Source organism: Podarcis raffonei, chromosome 13 (assembly GCF_027172205.1).
Source record: "Podarcis raffonei isolate rPodRaf1 chromosome 13, rPodRaf1.pri, whole genome shotgun sequence".
NCBI lineage: Eukaryota > Metazoa > Chordata > Lepidosauria > Squamata > Lacertidae > Podarcis > Podarcis raffonei.
In genome coordinates this window covers 38,333,219-38,352,023 of record NC_070614.1, presented here as the reverse complement: position 1 = coordinate 38,352,023, position 18,805 = coordinate 38,333,219, and the positions used below count along the sequence as shown (strand labels likewise).

General features: G+C 45.5%; 1 protein-coding gene across 2 annotated transcripts in view; it reads right to left on the bottom strand.

Moving 5' to 3' along the window:
• The window catches only part of SHISA7 (shisa family member 7), a 32,324-nt gene extending 15,419 nt beyond the window's left edge, over positions 1–16,905 (bottom strand). The window contains exons 1-2 of one of the 2 annotated variants that reach the window (XM_053362613.1): positions 16,525–16,905; positions 1,018–1,656 (exon numbers count right to left, since the gene is read on the bottom strand). In XM_053362613.1, coding sequence (XP_053218588.1) covers positions 1,018–1,565 — 548 coding nt within the window. In that variant the 5' untranslated portion in view covers positions 1,566–1,656; positions 16,525–16,905. The remainder of the gene's footprint in view (positions 1–1,017; positions 1,657–16,524) is intronic. The other variant, XM_053362611.1, reaches the window with a different exon arrangement.
• Positions 16,906–18,805: the final 1,900 nt, after the last annotated feature.

Below are 18,805 nucleotides of genomic sequence, written 5' to 3'. Positions count from 1 at the left end.
CGGCAAGCCCTAGGCTCAGCCCCCCGCGTCCCAAAACCCCTTTTAAAGCCATCCAAATTGGGGGCCAATACCACATCACTCAGCAAACCCCATTGTTTAACTGTGTGCTGTATGAAATACTTCCTCTTGTCTGTTGTGAATCTTCTGAGCTTCATTTGATGACTCCAGGTTCTTTTATTTCTTTTTTTAAAAATTGATTCTTTATTATTATTATTATTATTATTATTGTGCAACGAAACTCATGCCTTTTCTAGTTCTACAATGCCCTCTAAACACAATATTTCAAGTGTGGCCTCACCATAGATTTGTATAGCGGCATTCTGATATGGAGTTTTATTTGCAATCCCTTTTCAGTCCAATGCAGTGTTAGAGCACAGCGAGTTACTGGCCCGGGTCCTTCTCTAGAACAGAGGATATGTGTTTGTACAGTTTTATTAGGACTTGTAGTTCATCAGAGAGGTTTGTTCTTCCCTAGACAACATCCTCTAAAGAACTACCAGTCCAAGAGTTCTCTCTGCTTAGGCAAGAGAGAGAGACAGCTGGTGGTGATAGGGACAGACGCCACAGGAATTGAAGACATTGATCCGAGAGAGAGAGAGAGAGAGAGAGAGAGAGAGAGAGAGAGAGAGAGGGAGATGATGTTTCTGGTAGGATTTACAGCAGGCGTTCTACTATGGGGCAAGAGCAATTAAGTCACCCACCCATTTTGTTTGTTGAGTGTGAATTTGCAAAAGAAACTGACTTTGGGGAGGTAATTCATGATTTTGCAACGGCGATGAAAAGGTCATGAACATAAAGCTTTAAAGCAAATTGGTCTATCAATAGAATGTTACAGCTGTGTTAGAACAGTAATTGTTACAAAAATTCCGAGGACACACAGAATTCCAATCTGGAGCCATTCTGGGGACAGAATCCCAGTCCAGCTCTGAGCCCCACTGCCAGCTGAAATGCTGCCAGGTTCTCGCCACAGGGCTGAAGAACAACTTTTGACCCCACCTTGCAGCCTGCATTTTTTACCTGGGCACGTTGAGCTCCCTTCCATGCGGTCTCCTTGAGGCTTTGCTGAAGAAGAATTTGAGCCCGACTCCCACAGCTAAGGTGAAGCTGATGACCCCACAGATCACGTACACGGTGCTGTTGCCCGTCTGCTTGCTTCCGTTTGGCACATCGGGCCCGTTGGTGGCTGTGCCGGCAACGGTGGTGGCAAACCACTGCGGGCTGTCGCGGCACTTCCCTTGCTCCAGCCTCCTGGACCGGTCCTCGCAGCAGAAGCGATACTGGCACGTGCCGCAGCAGAAGCGGTAGCCCCCCGTGGTGCAGTTGAACGCTGCGTCGTACTGCCCCATGACATCGTAGTAGCCTTGGCAGGTCTCCGAGGGCCGCACCCGGCTTGTGCCGGTGGTTGCGTTGCTGCTGGATGACGTCAAGCGCTTCAGGTGGGCCAGGAAGTTGGGCAGGCCCCAGCTCTGGTTTGTGTGATGTTGGGCCTGGATGACGGCCAGAGCGGTGCGTCCCCCCAGGGCTTCCAGGGCTGCGTACAGCATTACTGTCAGCAACTGGTACATGGTGGGTGGGAGAGTGCCGAGGAGCTCCAACGTTGGGGTTCAGATAGATGGTTTTTAAAAAAAGCTTATAAAAGAGATCCAGGAAGAAACACTGCAAAAGATGCAAACGAGATGGTTAGAACATGAAGAGAAGCCCTGCTGCATCAGACAAGAAGTCCCATCTGTTCCTGTTTCTCACAGTAGCCAAGCAGATGCTTCCCAGGAAGAATGTGAAGGCAACACTCTCATCCCTGCTGGATAGTCATATCCCCACCACCACCACCATGGGCATCTGAGATTCAGAAATACACTGCTTGGCCATGGAGGTTCCATCTGGCTCTCATAACTAATAGCTGCTGATAGAGCTATCCATCATGAATTTGTCTAAAAACTATCAGCTCATGGCTTTTCCATGGTGAGCATTAAGCTGTGTAATGCTCTCTTCTAAGAGCTCTACAGACTGCCAGTGTTTTGAAGGATGGATTCAGGCATATTTTAAATCTATTTTTACCCATTTGGGATTGAGAAGCCCCTTTTATGTGCTTGTATTTTTCATGTGTCGACGCTGCATCATATCTGTTTTGACTTGTCCTTTAGTTTTTGTAGGCATTAATTGTTGCCTAGAGGACTAGGTTAATAGGGAACTAAAATGTAAATAATAAAGATAAACAGTACTATTGCAGCAGTGAATTTCATAATTTAACTATGCATCATGTTTGGTTTAATTTCTTTTTTTAATTAATAGAATTTTATTTTGAACTAGAGTTCAAAATTTTGGCAACATTTTGGCACACACACACACACACACACACAGAATATAATACTTTAACATCACTAAAAAGACTAAAGAAACTCTCTGATAATCCAAATATAATGCCAGTGAGATAACTAGCTCACTAACTAGCTCACTAACAATACCTATATAAAAAAAAATTTTTTTCCTTCCAGTAGCACCTTAAAGACCAACTAAGTTAGTTCTTGGTATGAGCTTTCGTGTGCATGCACACTTCTTCAGATTCTTTAGGTATCTGAAGAAGTAAGTGTGCATGCACACGAAAGCTCATACCAAGAACTAACTTAGTTGGTCTTTAAGGTGCTACTGGAAGGAAAAAAATTTTTTGTTTTGACTATGGCAGACCAACACGGCTACCTTTCTGTAACTAATACCTATATAAGTTATGCATAATACATATATACATTGTAGTCAGAAAAAAACATGAGTCTCGTGGCAGCTTAAAGACTAACCAATTTATTATGGCATAAGGTTTTGTAGACTTAGAGCCCACTTCATAAGAGGCATGAAAATATGGGCACTTTATTAAAATTTGATCAGAAGCTTTAAGGGCTTCCATATAAGAAATAAATGGAAACTATGGCACCATAATTGAACTATCAGTAGATGGATAGCTGTGTATGTAATAAGGATTAACTGCCTGCTGCACTTCCTTGAGTGTGTTTGTGTTTAAGCATAATCTCCCAAATTTTATTCACCCACTGCTGTCTAGATATGCATATAAAATGAGAAATTCATACTAAGAAGCTGATGGATTTTCATGAGGACTTCTTTTTATAAAATTGCAAACTGATGTTGGGATGTAGAGAACTGAATTTAAGGTTGCAAACATGAGAGATACCAAAATTAGCAGATTAGCCCATCCCTCACCCCCCCTTAGTTGTATTTTATTTATTTTTGTCACAACTGAAAAGTTCCAAAAGCCCTCTCTTTTTTGCTTCCGAGCCCCTAAAAACAGCACGTACTCCGGTTTATTGAAAGTAAAGATGAAACTGATTCAGAGAGATGAATTCTTAATAATTGTTTCCTAGCTTACGTTTGAGAGAGAGAGATAAATCAAGCATAATATTCACGTAATCCAGTGTGTGTGAGAGAGGAGTCAGGGACTGTGAGATGTGTCTGCGCCAATGATAATAGGACAGAGAGTCATGAGGTCCTGGAAGCCAAAGAAAGTGAACCCCAAAGCATCCAAGTTAGCATTCTGAGAAATGTTACTAGATTCACATAAAAAGGCAGAGATGCAGAATCGCATCACACAGATCAGCACTGGGGGATGTGACCCTCCAGACCTCTCTATCTGGCCCACAAGGTTTTTCCTAATCCACACAGCACCCCCAGCTGCACCCTCATTTTTGCCTTAAATGTGTCCTTGAATTCTGGAAGTGCTTCTTGCTTGCCTGAATGGAGGCTAGAGAACGGCGTGTTGAGTATGTGTAGAAACTAGGCTACCCAACTAAAGAAAAGATTATATGAATTGTTCCATCCACTTTTCCCTCTGGCCATACCTACCACTGGCAAGCGGTTCAGAAGGAAATGCAGCCCCTGGGCTGAAAAGGATTCACAATCCCTGCCATAGAGGGCTGTGGCGTGATGAGAAAGAATGTTGGTTTCGGGATGAGCTGAGCCTGTATGAAAAGCCACCCAGGAGGGACCACAGCTTCATGGCCAAACACATTCTTTCCCGTCTCCAACTGGAAGGAGCAGGTGGCAGGTGCTGGTGAAAATCTCTGCCTGAGGAGAAGCCCTGGAGAAGGGTCTCGTGCTCACCAGATGTTTTCAGACTATCACTTGGTAAACCGTAAAAGAGGAGATCTCTCAATAACACAAACAAAATAACCAATAAAGGACAAAAATGATAAATGGATGATAAAACATGTATACGGCAATGGACTCAAACCTCCCTACATAATACAGTTATAGATAACCACCAATAAACAATGGAAGACCTGTGTATCAAAACTAATGCAAAACTAAGTCTCAGTGAAATTGAACAACCAATATGAAGGCTATAAATGACAGAAGTAATAAACAAACCATGAAAACTTCATGTAACAGAAATAATATATAGTCCAATATCAAGTAAATGAATAGCGTATGCTAGTGGGATTAACACGAGGCATCAAATAAATTTGATGTGCAAATTCCATGCAGTAGTAAAGTAAATGATCCCTGGCCGGCACAGATGTTGAGTTGTGGTACAAAACATCTGGAGAATACCAGGTTGGCAGAGGGGAGAGCATGAAATACAGAGGTAATGGAGCCAAGGCCTGACTTGTTCCAGGGCAGCTCCCTATATAGCTAAAAAGGGCTCTAGGCTGCACTTGGACCACAATAAAAACAGGTTGTTGGTGCTTTAAATCAGAAGCTGAGACAGGAAGCTGGCTTTGGCATGGTGCCGTGGTTCCTTTAGGGCTACTGCCAGCTGCCCCTGTGCCTGGGTCTGCCCCCTTGTAATGCCTGTTCAGTCTCTACATCGGTAAATAAACGGAATTGTTACAATGAGGGCTCCAAGTCTCCAGGTGCTCTCTCTTTTATTCAAGAGCAAATGACCCCATTAGGGCTCCTCGGAATTTGCTACCGCCTGGGGAAGGGAAAAATGCAAAGCAGTTTGGTGCTGAATTGAGCAAAAATTTCCCTTTCCCCAACAGCTCCCCCACTAGCCGCTGCCGCCCCCCCAGTCCTTACTACATGCCGTTTCACACACAAGCCCAGCGTCAGCAATGTGTCATACTTGGGCGAATGCTGGGGCTCTGGGACCCCAGCAGAGTCCATCCCCACAGGACTGCTGCCCCCACCGCTGCTGATGTGACTCAGGTGGGATGGGCAGGGTGGCTGAGGCATGCATACGACTGAACTCACTGGAACCACCATCTTATGCCGGCATCACCCAGATGAATGTGGATTGGGAAAGAGGCTGGCAGCCATCATTAAGATGAAGATCTCTGCTAGACAACGCTGCCACAGGCATTTTGCCCACCAACTAATAAGTCCTGGGGGGACGGACCAAGGGCAGCTTGATCAGGGCCCCCAAAACCTGGAGCTTGGCCTGTCCTGTCAATCGCTATTATACTCTGCCTTCATGTGTCTGAATTAGGGTTGCCATATTTCAAACAGTGAAAAAATCCAGACAGAAAAGTTATTGAGCTTTTTTGAGCTATCTTTATGGAAAATTGGCATATGTCTGCCGACATATGTCTGGATTTTCCCGGACATTTTTAACGATTTCCACCCAGGCACTGCTGCTGACTGCAGTATTCCATATACGTCCAGGAATTTCCAGACGCATGGCAACCCTAGGACTCTGAATACCAGTTGATGGAAAACGCAGGAGGGGTGCCTGTTGCCCTCAGGTACTGTTTGTGGGATTGCCATGGTCATCTGGTTGGCCAGTGTGAGAACAGGATGCTGGACTAGATGGGCCACTGGCCTGATCCAGCAGCATTCTCATGTTCCAATTATCCCTCTTTATGAAGAAGCATTCCAATTTTCTGCTGTCTGTTCTTGATAAATCTGTCCCGTCCCCCCTTTTTGCATTTTAGAGATGGTGGGTTAAAGTTCTGTTTGCGTGAGTTGACCGATTTGCCGTCCTGCAGACATCAGTCTTCAAATGGATACATTTCGTCTCCAGTGCACATGCATGCGAAATGTGCACATGAATACTAAGGCATCACGCAGCGCCCGGCCTAACATTTCACACACGGCAGCTGCAGAGGAATAAATATACAGTAATAATAAATGAAATAGCTATAAATGTTCTCTCCTTCTGTGGTATCAAAATCAGCTGCCTCAGCCACCACCAACTAATTCCACCTAATGGCAGGTACCCCACTGAATGGCATCCCCAAACCTGTTGCCTAAGGGAAGTGGCCTCATCCCAATCATGCTCAGCCAGCAGAACCATACTAAATTACTAGGGATTTTTATTTTAGCTTCCTCTTTCCACTTTTCCTTCTATTCAGCTCTTTCCCATGTTCAAGCTAGCCTTAACGATTCTGCTCTCCTACACAATAATCTGTTTTCACATTTGAGCAGAGAACAAGGAGTACCACTCTCTTCAAGCAATAAGCTGGGTAGCCTTCTTTGTGGTGCTTCGAAGCAGAGGGCAGCCCTCCAAGGCAACGTTCTAGCAAAGCTCCCTCAAACGCTGCTTCTTCTACCCCAAATATTATAGTATTGTAGTTCAAAAGAGCCCAGCGGGCAACAGGTTATGGTTGGCACGACAGGTGGCAGAAAAAGAAGTTCTGCCCAAATGGGAAGAAGCATCAGGAAGACGAAGGGAACTGGGCACCTGTGGGCCAAATTAGATGTGACGCCGAATACTCTTTCCTTTATTTCCTGCATTTATATAATCGCCTTGGTTCTTTGGGCAGCCGGAAAAGCAGAAAACAAACACACAAATGTTCAATATTACATATAAAACAATAAAAGCTATAGAGAATTAATTAAAAAGCTGAAACACAAAACACAAATGAAAATCAGTTTAACATAGCTTGTTAAATGGCAGGGCCATGGCCGCATGCGCACCTCTGCAGGCTGGGTAGTGGGAATGGGGAGAGGCAAATGGCTATGGCAGCTCACTCAGGCTCAGAGATCAAGTCTGATGCTCTCATGTGATGGCAGAGGGATTGGCTTGGGACCTTGTGGATCCCAGGCTGACCCAGTTCCTCCCTGCCAGAGCACCCCCTTCTAAAGCCTTCCATGGGCTGCCACTGGCAGGCATTCTGCTGGTGGCACTTCCACCTGCACATTTGGCATCAACCCATGGGTGGAGACTGGAAGAGGAACACCTTGGAATGCCATGGACGTCTGTTTCAAAACCCAGCGTGCCACTACAAAAAATGCCCTCACCATAGTAATTATCCGCATCACAACATGTCTTTGCATTTAACATGCAGGTTGTTTTTTTAAAAACGTAAATAGGATGAGCTGGAGGTGATAATTACTGCGATCTGCAGAATGTGCAGAGTGGGGAATTTAACAATTTCCTCCCTGGCTCTAGTCCTGGGGAACATCCCTCCTCTGAAGCTGGTATTTAATGGGGCTGGGAAATCCCTCAATGGTCATCAGCATACGTTACATTATGTGGGGGGTGGAGATAAGGGACCCTCGCCCACCCCTCCACTGCACCCAGAATACCGCCAGACACTAAGACTACGAACACACTGGTGTTTTCAAACACAGCAAGGGTGTTCCCTCCCTCCCCCCCATTTCTAGTCGCATTTGCACGTTGCTGCACACGCCAGAGAGAGGGCGGCAATGTCTTCCTCTGATGCACATGACCTGTTTGGTTTACCCACACACCCCTGAACTTGCATCCAAAAAGCTGCTATGTCATCCATGCATGCGCAATGGCTATTTCACTGCACCTTTTGAAGTTTTGCCTTTTGGAGTGAAGTTTTGTTTGAGGGGGAAATGCATCAAACAGCCCTATTTCTCAAGAAACTACGAGGCAGCTCTGTAACGAGAGTAATGGTGCATGTGGTGGGAATGCTTTAACTCTATCTGAACCTAGAGATACCAGGGATTGGACTCTCTGCATGCGAAGCTGATGCTCTGTCACAGAGCTACAGCCTTTCCTGGTAGAGAAGCTGCTCCAAATCCCTGATCATCTCGGTGGCACTTTTCTAGCACCACAATATCGTTTTTAGATGAGGCGAGCAGAAAAGTACACAGCATTCCAAACACAGCCACACCATTGATTAGTAGCTCCAAAATCAAAAGCTGTTATAGAAAAGGTGGTTTTATTTCTAAGCAGGGATCTAAAGGCGCTTCAGTTTGGGAGGTCCTCCTGTGCCAGCCTGAGCTCACAGAAATCCTCTCAGAAAAGGGCAACCAACATGATCAAGGGGTTGGAGTAACCAAAAGGAAAAATTAAAACATTTGGGGCTTTTTACTTTGGTACAGTGGTACCTCGGGTTACAGACGCTTCAGGTTGCAGACCCTTCAGATTACAGACTCCGCTAACCTGGTAGTACCTCGGGTTAAGAACTTTGCTTCAGGATGAGAACAGAAATCATGCGGTGGCAGCGTGGTGGCAGCGGGAGGCCCCATTAGCTAAAGTGGTACCTCAGGTTAAGAACAGTTTCAGGTTAAGAACAGACCTCCAGAATGAATTAAGTTCTTAACCCGAGGTACCACTGTAAAGGCATGATAGAGCTGTATAAACTGCAGGGTGTGGAGCAATTGAAGAGAGAGATGATTTTCTCCCTTGTGACACGAGAACTCAAGGCCAATCCAATGAAGCTGAATGTTGTAAGATTCGGGACAGACGAAAGAAAGAATTCCAGTGCATAATTAAACTATGGGATTTGCTCCCACAAGATACAGCGATAACCACCAACCTCAGTAGCTTTAAAAGAGGATTAGACAAAGTCATGGCGAATGAATTTGTCGGGCTTTCAGTGTCATCCACAATGTTCTCTGCATGCTGGTTGCTGGGAATCCCAAATGCAGAGAGCGCTGATGCACTCAAGTCCTGCTTGTGGGCTTCCCATTGTGGCATCTGGTTGGCCACTGTGAGAACAGGATGCTGGACTAGGTGGGCCTTTGGCCTGATCCAGCAGGCCTCTTCCTTTTGTTTTGAGTTTGCTGAGAAGAAATCTGTGTTAAATGAAAAATGGAGGGCGCTCACCAAGAGCATATTTTTAATCTGTAAACCGCCTTGAGCCCATCAGGGGAAGAAGCAGGGTAAAAATACAAACATACATACATACATACATACATACATACATACATACATACTATACTAACGCTACCTTCCCACAGACCCACCCTGCTGTATATTAGCCCCTTGCCAGAGAACGGCCACCCCAGAGACTTGATGACACATCCCTCGCTACAACCATCGCAACTTCGCTCTGTGCAGCGAACATCTCCCTCTCTGTTGAACCCCGGGGCCTTTTTCATGTAACCGCTGCTTGTCTCCCTGTCCACCTCCTCGACAGAGCGTGAGGGAGCCCCCCGGGGCAGTGACACACTGCAGTGTGCTTGGAACATGTGGTCTCACTGACTTCATCAAGGTAACAGGCCTGTGAAAGGCCTGTGGCAGCAGCAAGTGCATGTGTGTTTGTGGCGAGGGGAGAACGCGGCTCTGTCTCTTGCTATCAGAAACCAAAATGATCTGACATGGTTCAAGGGGATTTGTCTGGCCTGTCAGGTACCTAGCGGGGTGAATAAAGAGGGGGCAGCATGGTGGGGGATGAAAACGGAATAAAACCTCATATTCCCTGCTGTGGCCACCTGGGGCATGTCTCCTGCACGGATTTTGCCTATTCAGTGGCTCGTCTTAGCACAAACTTAGGGGTTTTTCTGGTGTTTATTTCACTTCAGCGTGTAGCTCACCCAAGACCCATGGTACAAAACATGCCATATAACGCAAAACTAAAAATCAGCTAAGCACACGCACACAACTGACTGAAATCATATATCCAGTTAAAGCCTAACGTGATACTGTACTGATTTCTTTGGGGTGGTAGCAGCTTTTCACTTCAGCTGCCTACAGTCTTTGAGGGCAGCCCCCCATATGTGAGAAAATCCTGCTTATACAGTAGGCCTGTCGCAGCGTCTCAATAAGTCGCATTTGTTTTAGTCAACTGATTAACTTAATTCATCGATCCAACAGAGCACTCAGATGTAAACCCTCTAAGTAGGACATAGATGAATGTGTACAGGACTGCAGCCTAATCTGTATAGATTTGCATAATAAGAAAAATGATACTTAATTTTTTTCCCCCGCATGATGTTTAGTGGTAATTCTGACTTGGAGGCATTCGGTCCTAATCCCTCAGATGGTAGCTTCTTCCCACCGATTCCTCAGCAAAGAACATAGAGCAAATGTCCAAAAATGCGTTTAGGATGAAAAATGCTAGTACAGTGGTACCTCTTAACCTGAAGTACTTAACCTGAAGTACTTAACCTGAAACTGTTCTTAACCTGAAGTACCACGTTAGCTAACGGGGCCTCCTGCTGCTGCCGCGCCGCTAGAGCCCGATTTTTATTCTCATCCTGAAGCAAAGTTCTTAACCTGAAGCACTATTTCTGGGTTAGCGGAGTCTGTAACCTGAAGCGTATGTAACCTGAGGTACCACTGTAGCAGCAACATTTCCAGGCTTTCAGACTAGAGTCTCTCTCAGCCCTATCTGGAGATGCATGAATCTGGGACTTTGTGCTCTGCTATTGACCTCCATCCCTTCTTATGGCTTTTTTCACAGCGAGCCAGATTATGGGTGCAACAACACATCATCAGTAGGGTAAAAAGAGAAAAGGCCACAGCTCAGCAGTAGAGCATCTGCTATGCACACAGAAGGAGCCCATTTCAATCCCCAGCATCTCCACGTAGGGCTGGGAGAACCCCCTTCCTGAAACCCTTGAGAGCTGCTGCCAACCAGTGTGGACAGCACTGAGCTAGATTGACCAAGAAACCAACTTGGTATAAGGCAGCAGCTTCCTATAACCCTGAAACAAACCTGCTGTCTCACAACAATACTTTTAAAGAAGAAAAGATATGATGCATGCATGTGTCATTTGCAACAGGCATCGTTTTAGAAGACTTCCTGTTTCTCCCACTGCCAAATGCTGATTTGATTTTGTGTGCGACCAAAGGGCATGTCTACACAGTTGGATACTGAGAACTGGGCAGGCTGAAGAGACAGGGCAGCAAATGGTGTGAGGCATAATGGTGCCAGATGAAAGTGCACAGAAGTACCCAGGGCAATCCAAGACTGCACGCACACCACGCATTTAAAGCACGTTGCAAAGAATCCTGGGAAGTTTGTTAAGGGTGCTGGGAATTGTAGGCCTGTGAAGAGGAAAACTACAGTTCCCCCAGGATTCTCTGTGCTTTAAATGCATGGTGTGTATGCAGCCCAAGCTATTCTGATATCTGAGGCAAAACATCCCACAGGCCCCTCTCATGCTGCTTGGCAGTAAAAATACAGTAAAAAAATGCAGTAAAAATAATCAATTTGCTGCCCCTTTCATTATACCCAAAACCAGCTGCCTGAGTTAGCTGCCTCATTCTGCTTTGTTAGGGCCGGCCCTGCCTATAGAGCCAAGACTGTGACCACTATTGTGCTTAGAATAAAAATAAATAAAACCTAATACTATGTACCAGGAAAGGCTGTATTTTGTTACGTGAGTAAATTTTCAAGAGTGAATTTGCATTCCTGAATGCAATATCACATGCCAAAGACTCTGGGAGCATGCAAGGATAAGGTGTGCTGACTGAAGGGTTAGAGCATTTCTCAGAAGGCTCTGGGGCACTATTAGATTATGTACCTCATCCCACATTTGCCTTACCAAGGTTCTCTGGCTTAGGGTACTGCAATATCCTGCACCCAGCCCTAGTCCCATGCACAGGATCTAACTTGCCCAACCTTGGTCTGTTGAACAGAAATGTCTTGTTATTTTGAAGATTGCCCCCCTTGACCACAATAAACTACTTAATTCTCTCCCCCAACACCCAGCTCAATTGCATTTTGTTCTCTACAGTCTGATGACAGCCATGCAGATTTCCAATCCGCCTCAGCTAGACTGTGTAGGGGTTTTTGTAGTTTGCATTTATAACAGTCTGTTCAGTGCCTGTGTGGATAGAAGTCTCTGTGTGTATGCAAGAAAGAGATGGAGGTTGTTTTGCATATCTGTGAATGATCCTAGCCATCTTATGCATATGTTAAATTTACATTGCATCATGCACTACGACTCTGCAGGTATTCCTAGGAGTGTGTGTTATTTATTGTCTTTCAGTACGATTGCGTGGATGCGCAAGATTCTGCCCAGTTTCAAGGACTTCCTCCTATTTTTATATACCAACTTTCTGTCCGTCGCAATATGTGATCTTTCCTTAACTTCCTTCCTGCCTTTCTCTTCCTCGCCTGTGTAGCCATGTGCTGTGTGTGTCCGTGGAAACATGTGTCTGCCTTTGTGCAGTTCACTGTGTGCCTTTGCCTTCATGGAGCAGGTGCCTATCTTTTCCTCTCCATCTGGTTGTAAGTCAGAGTTATTCAAATGAGAAATTAAGAGAGAGGCAGAGAGAACATCCCTTAATTTTCTTTTATAGAAAGGAGTCAGATCTATTAAGATGCATTATTCAGGGCGGGGGGGGGGAGTGGTTTAACTCAAGCTGGTAAAAAGCTGCTCAGCTGGTCGCCTGTGGCGAGTCAGAAGTGCCTTCTAGCGATCAAGACATCTTATAAAAGCATTTTTTTAAAAAAAAAAATTCTAGGCCAACTTAGATATATGCAGGCAGGCTAGCTAATTACTTTCGTGGCTGTACATACAAGAGCAATGATAGCCACATGCAAGTGGGGGGGGGGTTGGATTGTTGAAAAATAGTAAGAGATTTACTGTCCTAGATTAGATGAGAAGATGCATACAAGATCATAATCTTGTGATCTTTGTTATCCAGAGTAACTACCAACTACTCATTCCATGCACATCGTCATTAAGATATATTAGAATCTCCACTGTACCCACAAGTATGCTTTAAAAAGTAGGGTGGAAATCATGTTAATGAGCACCAAAGAGTGAGTCTAAGTTGCTAACAAATTCCCAAACAGTGTTAAGTATTTGAGTACAATATATGTTCAGTATACCACACTTCCTTAACACCAGCGTAGAGTTCTCCAACTTGTGTTATTTATTCAGCAATAACACAGAGGAAATGGAATCCTTATCCAACCAGAAACTTCAGATAATGGTCAATCCTTTTTGCACACTGGAACTGGACTTGTAAGCAGCTGCCATATGTGCATATGTGTGCATATGTGAATGAGTGAATGTGTGCATATGTGAATGAGGCCCAACTAAAACTTTAGTTGATTAATCTAATCTGCTAATTTGATTAATTAAAGTCTGCAGTTTTGCTTTCCAGCTTATTTGGTAGTTTCCCTACCGAAAGCAAGTCCAAAGTAAATCCTACGAATGACTCTCAGCATAGCCCTGGAAGGGAAGTCATCTGTTGTCAGAACCAGTTACCCAGAAATCTTTGCTTCCGTCATGGCTGACATTCCACACATGCTGCCAGAAAGAATACGTAATTCTTCAGAAATCTCTGTTCTAAATCTGGTCACTGACCGACAGTGGGCAATTGCTCACAGGCCTGTGCCCCTGAGATGGTTGTAATGATATAGGAAAGTGATGAAACGAGGAATTGCTTAGCATGAATTTAACTCATATATACTGAGGTACCTGGGAGGTGAGGGAGCATTTACTGTCGGGCAGGCATTATGATTGAACTGGGGGCAATGTCTATGAGCAAACTACCCAGAATGCTGTGCATGATACTGACCATATGACCCACAAGTGTCTGCAGTCAAATTGGCTGTAATGAATGGCCGTTTTTTTTCTTTCACACAACATCCACCTGCATGTTGGCAGCATCCAACTGTACTTTTACATTGTCAATACACCTAATATTGGAATGCATGGCTAAAAAAATGGAAGCAGTTACAAAGCATTATCATGACTCCCTATCTGTTGAGTGCTCAGCTCCAGCCGAAGGGACACTCCTCACCACCACCGGACCTCAGAGTCCAAGATCCAGAAGTTTCTCAAACCCACAAGACCCCATGATCCAATTCCCTTCCCTAGAGTTCCAGTTACAGAAAGTGTATCTGAAGAAGTGTGCATGCACACGAAAGCTCATACCAAGAACTAACTTAGTTGGTCTTTAAGGTGCTACTGGAAGGAAAAAAAATTTTTTGTTTTTCCTTCCCTAGAGTGTACAGGTATTCACTTCTGAGCCTAAAGGATACATATATTACACGAAACATCTCTCATCAAACCAATGCCTGGCCACGACAGGCAGCCCCTCAAATCTAACCTTCTCCCCACTTCCTCCCCCCCCCCCAGTGACGGGTCCTCATTCATCTGACGGGATCCAGGCAGCCTTGCTGTTTCCATGGCAACATTGCCATGGAAACTGCAGAGACCATTCTCTCCTCCCCCTTATCACCATCCTTCCTTCAAAACCACAACCCCCCCCCCCCTTTCCTGGGGCAATACCACCAGGAAGATTTAAAGAGCAGGGGGCTGGGAGCGAGCGCTGAAATGGCTGTTTAGCATAGCTCATCTTTTGTACCTTGTCCGTGGTGTATGTGTGTGTGTAATTAAAAGGCATAGCTAAACTCTGTGCATGTTACCATGCCTTCCTCAATTCCTTGGTCTCTGTTAGCAAGCTAGCTCTCTCCTCCTTTCTTTTAAAGTGCCTCATTCTATCATTTTACCACATCATATCACCCTCTCCCTTCCTCATATACCCTCTCCTATCTAGCCTCAATCTCTCTTTCTCTCTCTCTCTTTACCCATCCTTCCTCACACGCACCCTACCAAGCAGACTACCTGGAGTGCCCCCATCTACCTTCTGTTACAATCCCACCCCCACCCCCACCGCCGACTATGAGATTTCACCACCACCAGACACCTGTGAGTGGGCACAGGCCTATCTAGACTCATTGTCTGCTTCCCTGGAACCTGGTGGGGAAGAGGCTGCCATTTCTGTGTGGGTTTTTCACCTCCTGTGTTCACACACCACTCTCCCTTTCATCCACACACATTAGCTACACCACATCCCTCAGTATGCAGGCTCAGAAACATATGTACATTTCCACTTAGTTGTGAAGTGCTGCACCTAACCAGCACTTCACACATAAACTAGCTCCTTTCATGTGCATTGTACTTTCATGCATGCGTTTGCAATCCAACCCATATTCACACATACATATATTTGTTCTGTCACACACAGAGAGACTTATGAGCATATACGCCTGATACACACGTGTCCTTACTGGATCTCATGCGTATATAAAGCTAATCCTTACACAAACCAACAAAACACCCAGAAAAACGCATATTGACGCACAAAGGCACAGTCGTTATTTGCCCCACATGTGCACATCCTCATATGCGCATCACAAACTCGCACCCGACGCCTGTTTTCTGCTGGATCTGTCCTCTGTCGATCCAGGCAGAAGTGCAGTGCGGCAGCCTGGGATGGGGTGCGGGGAGAGGATTGGTAAGAAAGGGAGCGTTGTGGTTAATTTGTGCTGGCTTTGCCAGCCGGTGAAATATCAGAAGAGTCAGCTTATATCATATTCATTCAGTGTGCATGTAAGAGAGAGAGAGAGAGATATGAAAGCAGGGCGAGAAAGAAGCAGGCAAGTAATTCTCGTGTATAAATGTGATAGGAATATACATAATCCCACTCAGACAGAAGCAATCAGAAGGGAAGCTGTACGCACGCACACACAGAGTAACGCACTCAGAAGCTGCCACACTCAAGAAGCAGAAGGAAGAAGTGTAATGCACAGTCTATGACTTGATACGCACATACACACAAAGGCACTGTCACATGCCCAGAGCTGCAGCAGTAAAGCGCAAGCACACACACACACACACACACACACCCCTTACAGAAGCACACAGTTTTGAGCATACAACAGCAGCACACAAAATCCTCCATGTGACACACATACCCAGGCTCGGCTCGTAAACCAAAGAAGAGCTGCACCAAAAGAGTCCAAAGCATGTGTGCGCTCATACACAAACTCAACTAAAGGGGCAGAAAACACTGTTCTCACAAGCCAGCAGCATCACAAAACACGCATGCTGCAACAACCCATATGCACAGCTAAACTCAGTTGCAAAGTGAGTGTTTCATCACACACACACACAAACCTTTCTACCACACCACCCTTAGAGCAATGCCATTTTTCATCTGAATTCCAGCACAACCCATTCCACCTGATACTCAAAGCAGGGTGCACTTGCCTGGGGCAGAGGGGGTGGTGAACAAACTACAGAGCACAACAGCTCTTTTACAGCATGGAATGCTTAACTCTCTCCCCACTCCACCCCCCAAAAAACCCTATTGATAAATTTTAACAACAGATCTATTCATTTTTACAGATGAGGTACATGCGGTAAAATTCTGAGCCCAAAATGTCTATTTTCAAAACACACACATGCGCATAATCCTAAATCTTTGGGGGGGAGCCTGAAAGTCATAACTATATATAATATACATGCACATACTCTTTCAAAAGATGCTTCTTAATTTTTTATCCATCAACACTAGGCACTTGCCAGCACCACCTTCTGGAGTCTCATTAGCTTCATCTGGAACACCCAGCCCAGGTAACTAAAATATACAGCTTGCCTCATAGCAAGTTGCATAAATCCACTGCTTACCTTGATCTGTTTTAAAAAATCCCATAAAAAATACTTCCCTTGTTGATGCTGATTTAAAAAAAAATTGCTGCAAGACGTCAGTGGCAAAATCTTTTTTTCTGTTTGTGAAGGGAGCACCTGAAATTCCAGATGTTCTTCTCCACCTTCAGTAAGGAAATATTTAATTTTCCTTCACAGAAAACAACAACACCCCACCTCAAAAAGTGGGTACTTTCTATTAAAAAATAGAATTCCACTCTGGGAAAGGCAACGCAATGGATGAATTAGATATGATGCTTGAGGAATTCCATTGGCTGGCTGGCAAGCAGGGAGCTGTTTTGATTGGCGGAGGAGATGAACTCGGTGGGTGACTACAGCCCCTCACCCAAACCTGTGCCCCTCCCTCCAAACTGCTTTCAAGTCCCAGAAGAGTGAAGAGGGTGAGTGGGAAGAGCTTTCATTAACAAAAAGAGCGATCATCCAGCGCCAAGAAGGGGCAAAGAGAGTGGGATGCAGGAGCATGGGATTGGACTGGAAAGGCTGTCAATCAAAGACACTACTTCATCCACTTCTCTCTTTCTGACGCTCACTCTCTCTCTTTTTGCTTTAGAAAAGGAGGGGCAAAGTTTGTGCAGTGCCTCCTAGTTGCTGTCCCGTTCAATACACTAGACTCCAGGGCGCTTTGCTCAAGGAACCTAGGAGTCCTCCTGGCTGACAGACCTCACTGCCCTGCGCTTCCTAAAGTAACCCAGGAGTCGTAACTCTGCTCCAGTAGGAGGAAGAGACTAAGCTGCTCATCATATTTTTGTACATGCAGGAATTATAGAGGGAGGACAGCAGGGCTGTCTCCCTTTCCTTTTGTGATCCCCACCCCCAAAGGTCCTGTTTTTAAGCAGGTACAAGAAGAGAGAGCAGGATGCATGGGCGTAGCCAGGATTTGGGGGGCAGGACTTTGTTAGGGGGGCAGAACCGATGTGATTGGTCAGTTAGTTAAGTATTTCTATTGTTTTACTTGAGGGGGGGGGCAGCTGCCCATGGCATGATATGGGAGAGCAAGGGCTGAGTTTTATCATAATGGTGGCGCTGTGGGTTAAACCACAGAGCCCAGGACTTGCTGATCAGAAGGTCGGCGGTTCAAATCCCCACAACGGGGTGAGCTCCTGTTGCTCGGTCCCAGCTCCTGCCCACCTAGCAGTTCAAAAGCACGTCAAAGTGCAAGTAGATAAATAGGTACCGCTCCGGTGGGAAGGTAAATGGCGTTTCCGTGCGCTGCTCTGGTTCGCCAGAAGCGGCTTAGTCATGCTGGCCACATGACCCGGAAGCTGTCTACGGACAAACGCCGGCTCCCTCAGCCCATAGAGCGAGATGAGAGCCGCAACCCCAGAGTCGGTCACGACTGGACCTAATGGTCAGGGCTACCTTTACATTTACCTTTACCTATGCCCCACTCTGTCCTGCTGTTCCTCGTTATCCTCAAACAGTTCTAGCTTTAAGAAGGATGCTGTGCTGGACCACACTGCTTGCCACAGGGTTTGGTATGGGCTCTTTGCACAGCTGCCTACTTGCTAATGCAAAGGTGGGCAGCCCTTTCCTCTGCAGATGTTGCAGAACCACATCCCTGACCATGCTGGCTGGGGCCCATTGAATCACACCTTGAGAGCTATAGGCATGGGTGTCCGCAGAAATGTTTCCTGGGTGGAGAGTAAAGCACAGAAAGGGGGAGCCGGCTAATTTCCCACAAAAAAAGAGAAAAATAGTGCCTGTACATTTTGCCTTATATCTCAGGTTCTCCAAATACTAAACAAAAAATATCTCTCGTCTTTACATGAAAATGGGGGATCTGGAGATTATTTATTGAATTTGTACACAAGCCTTCATCCAAAGACCACTGGGCGGTTCACAACATAAACATACAAAATGAAAACAGTAATGAGTAAGGAAACCTAAACTAAACAAAGCCCTCTGCTCTCCTACAGACACATTTAAAAGGCCACAGAATATTAATCAGCTACTGTAAATGCCTAGTTGAATAGGAATGTTTTCACCTGGTGTCTAAAGATATGTAATGAAGGTGCCAGGCAAGTCTCCTTAGGGAGAGCATTCCACAAATTGGGAGTCACCACAGAAAAGCTTGTTTCCTTGTTGCCACCCTCTGGACCTCTCGTGGAAAGGGCACCCAAAGAAGGGCCTCAGGTGATGATTGCGGGTCTGGGGCAGTTCATATGTGGAGAAGCGGTGGTCCTGAGCTGTTTAAGGCTTTATAGGTTTTTTCCAAGGAGGGAGAGTAGATCCCTTGCCCCTC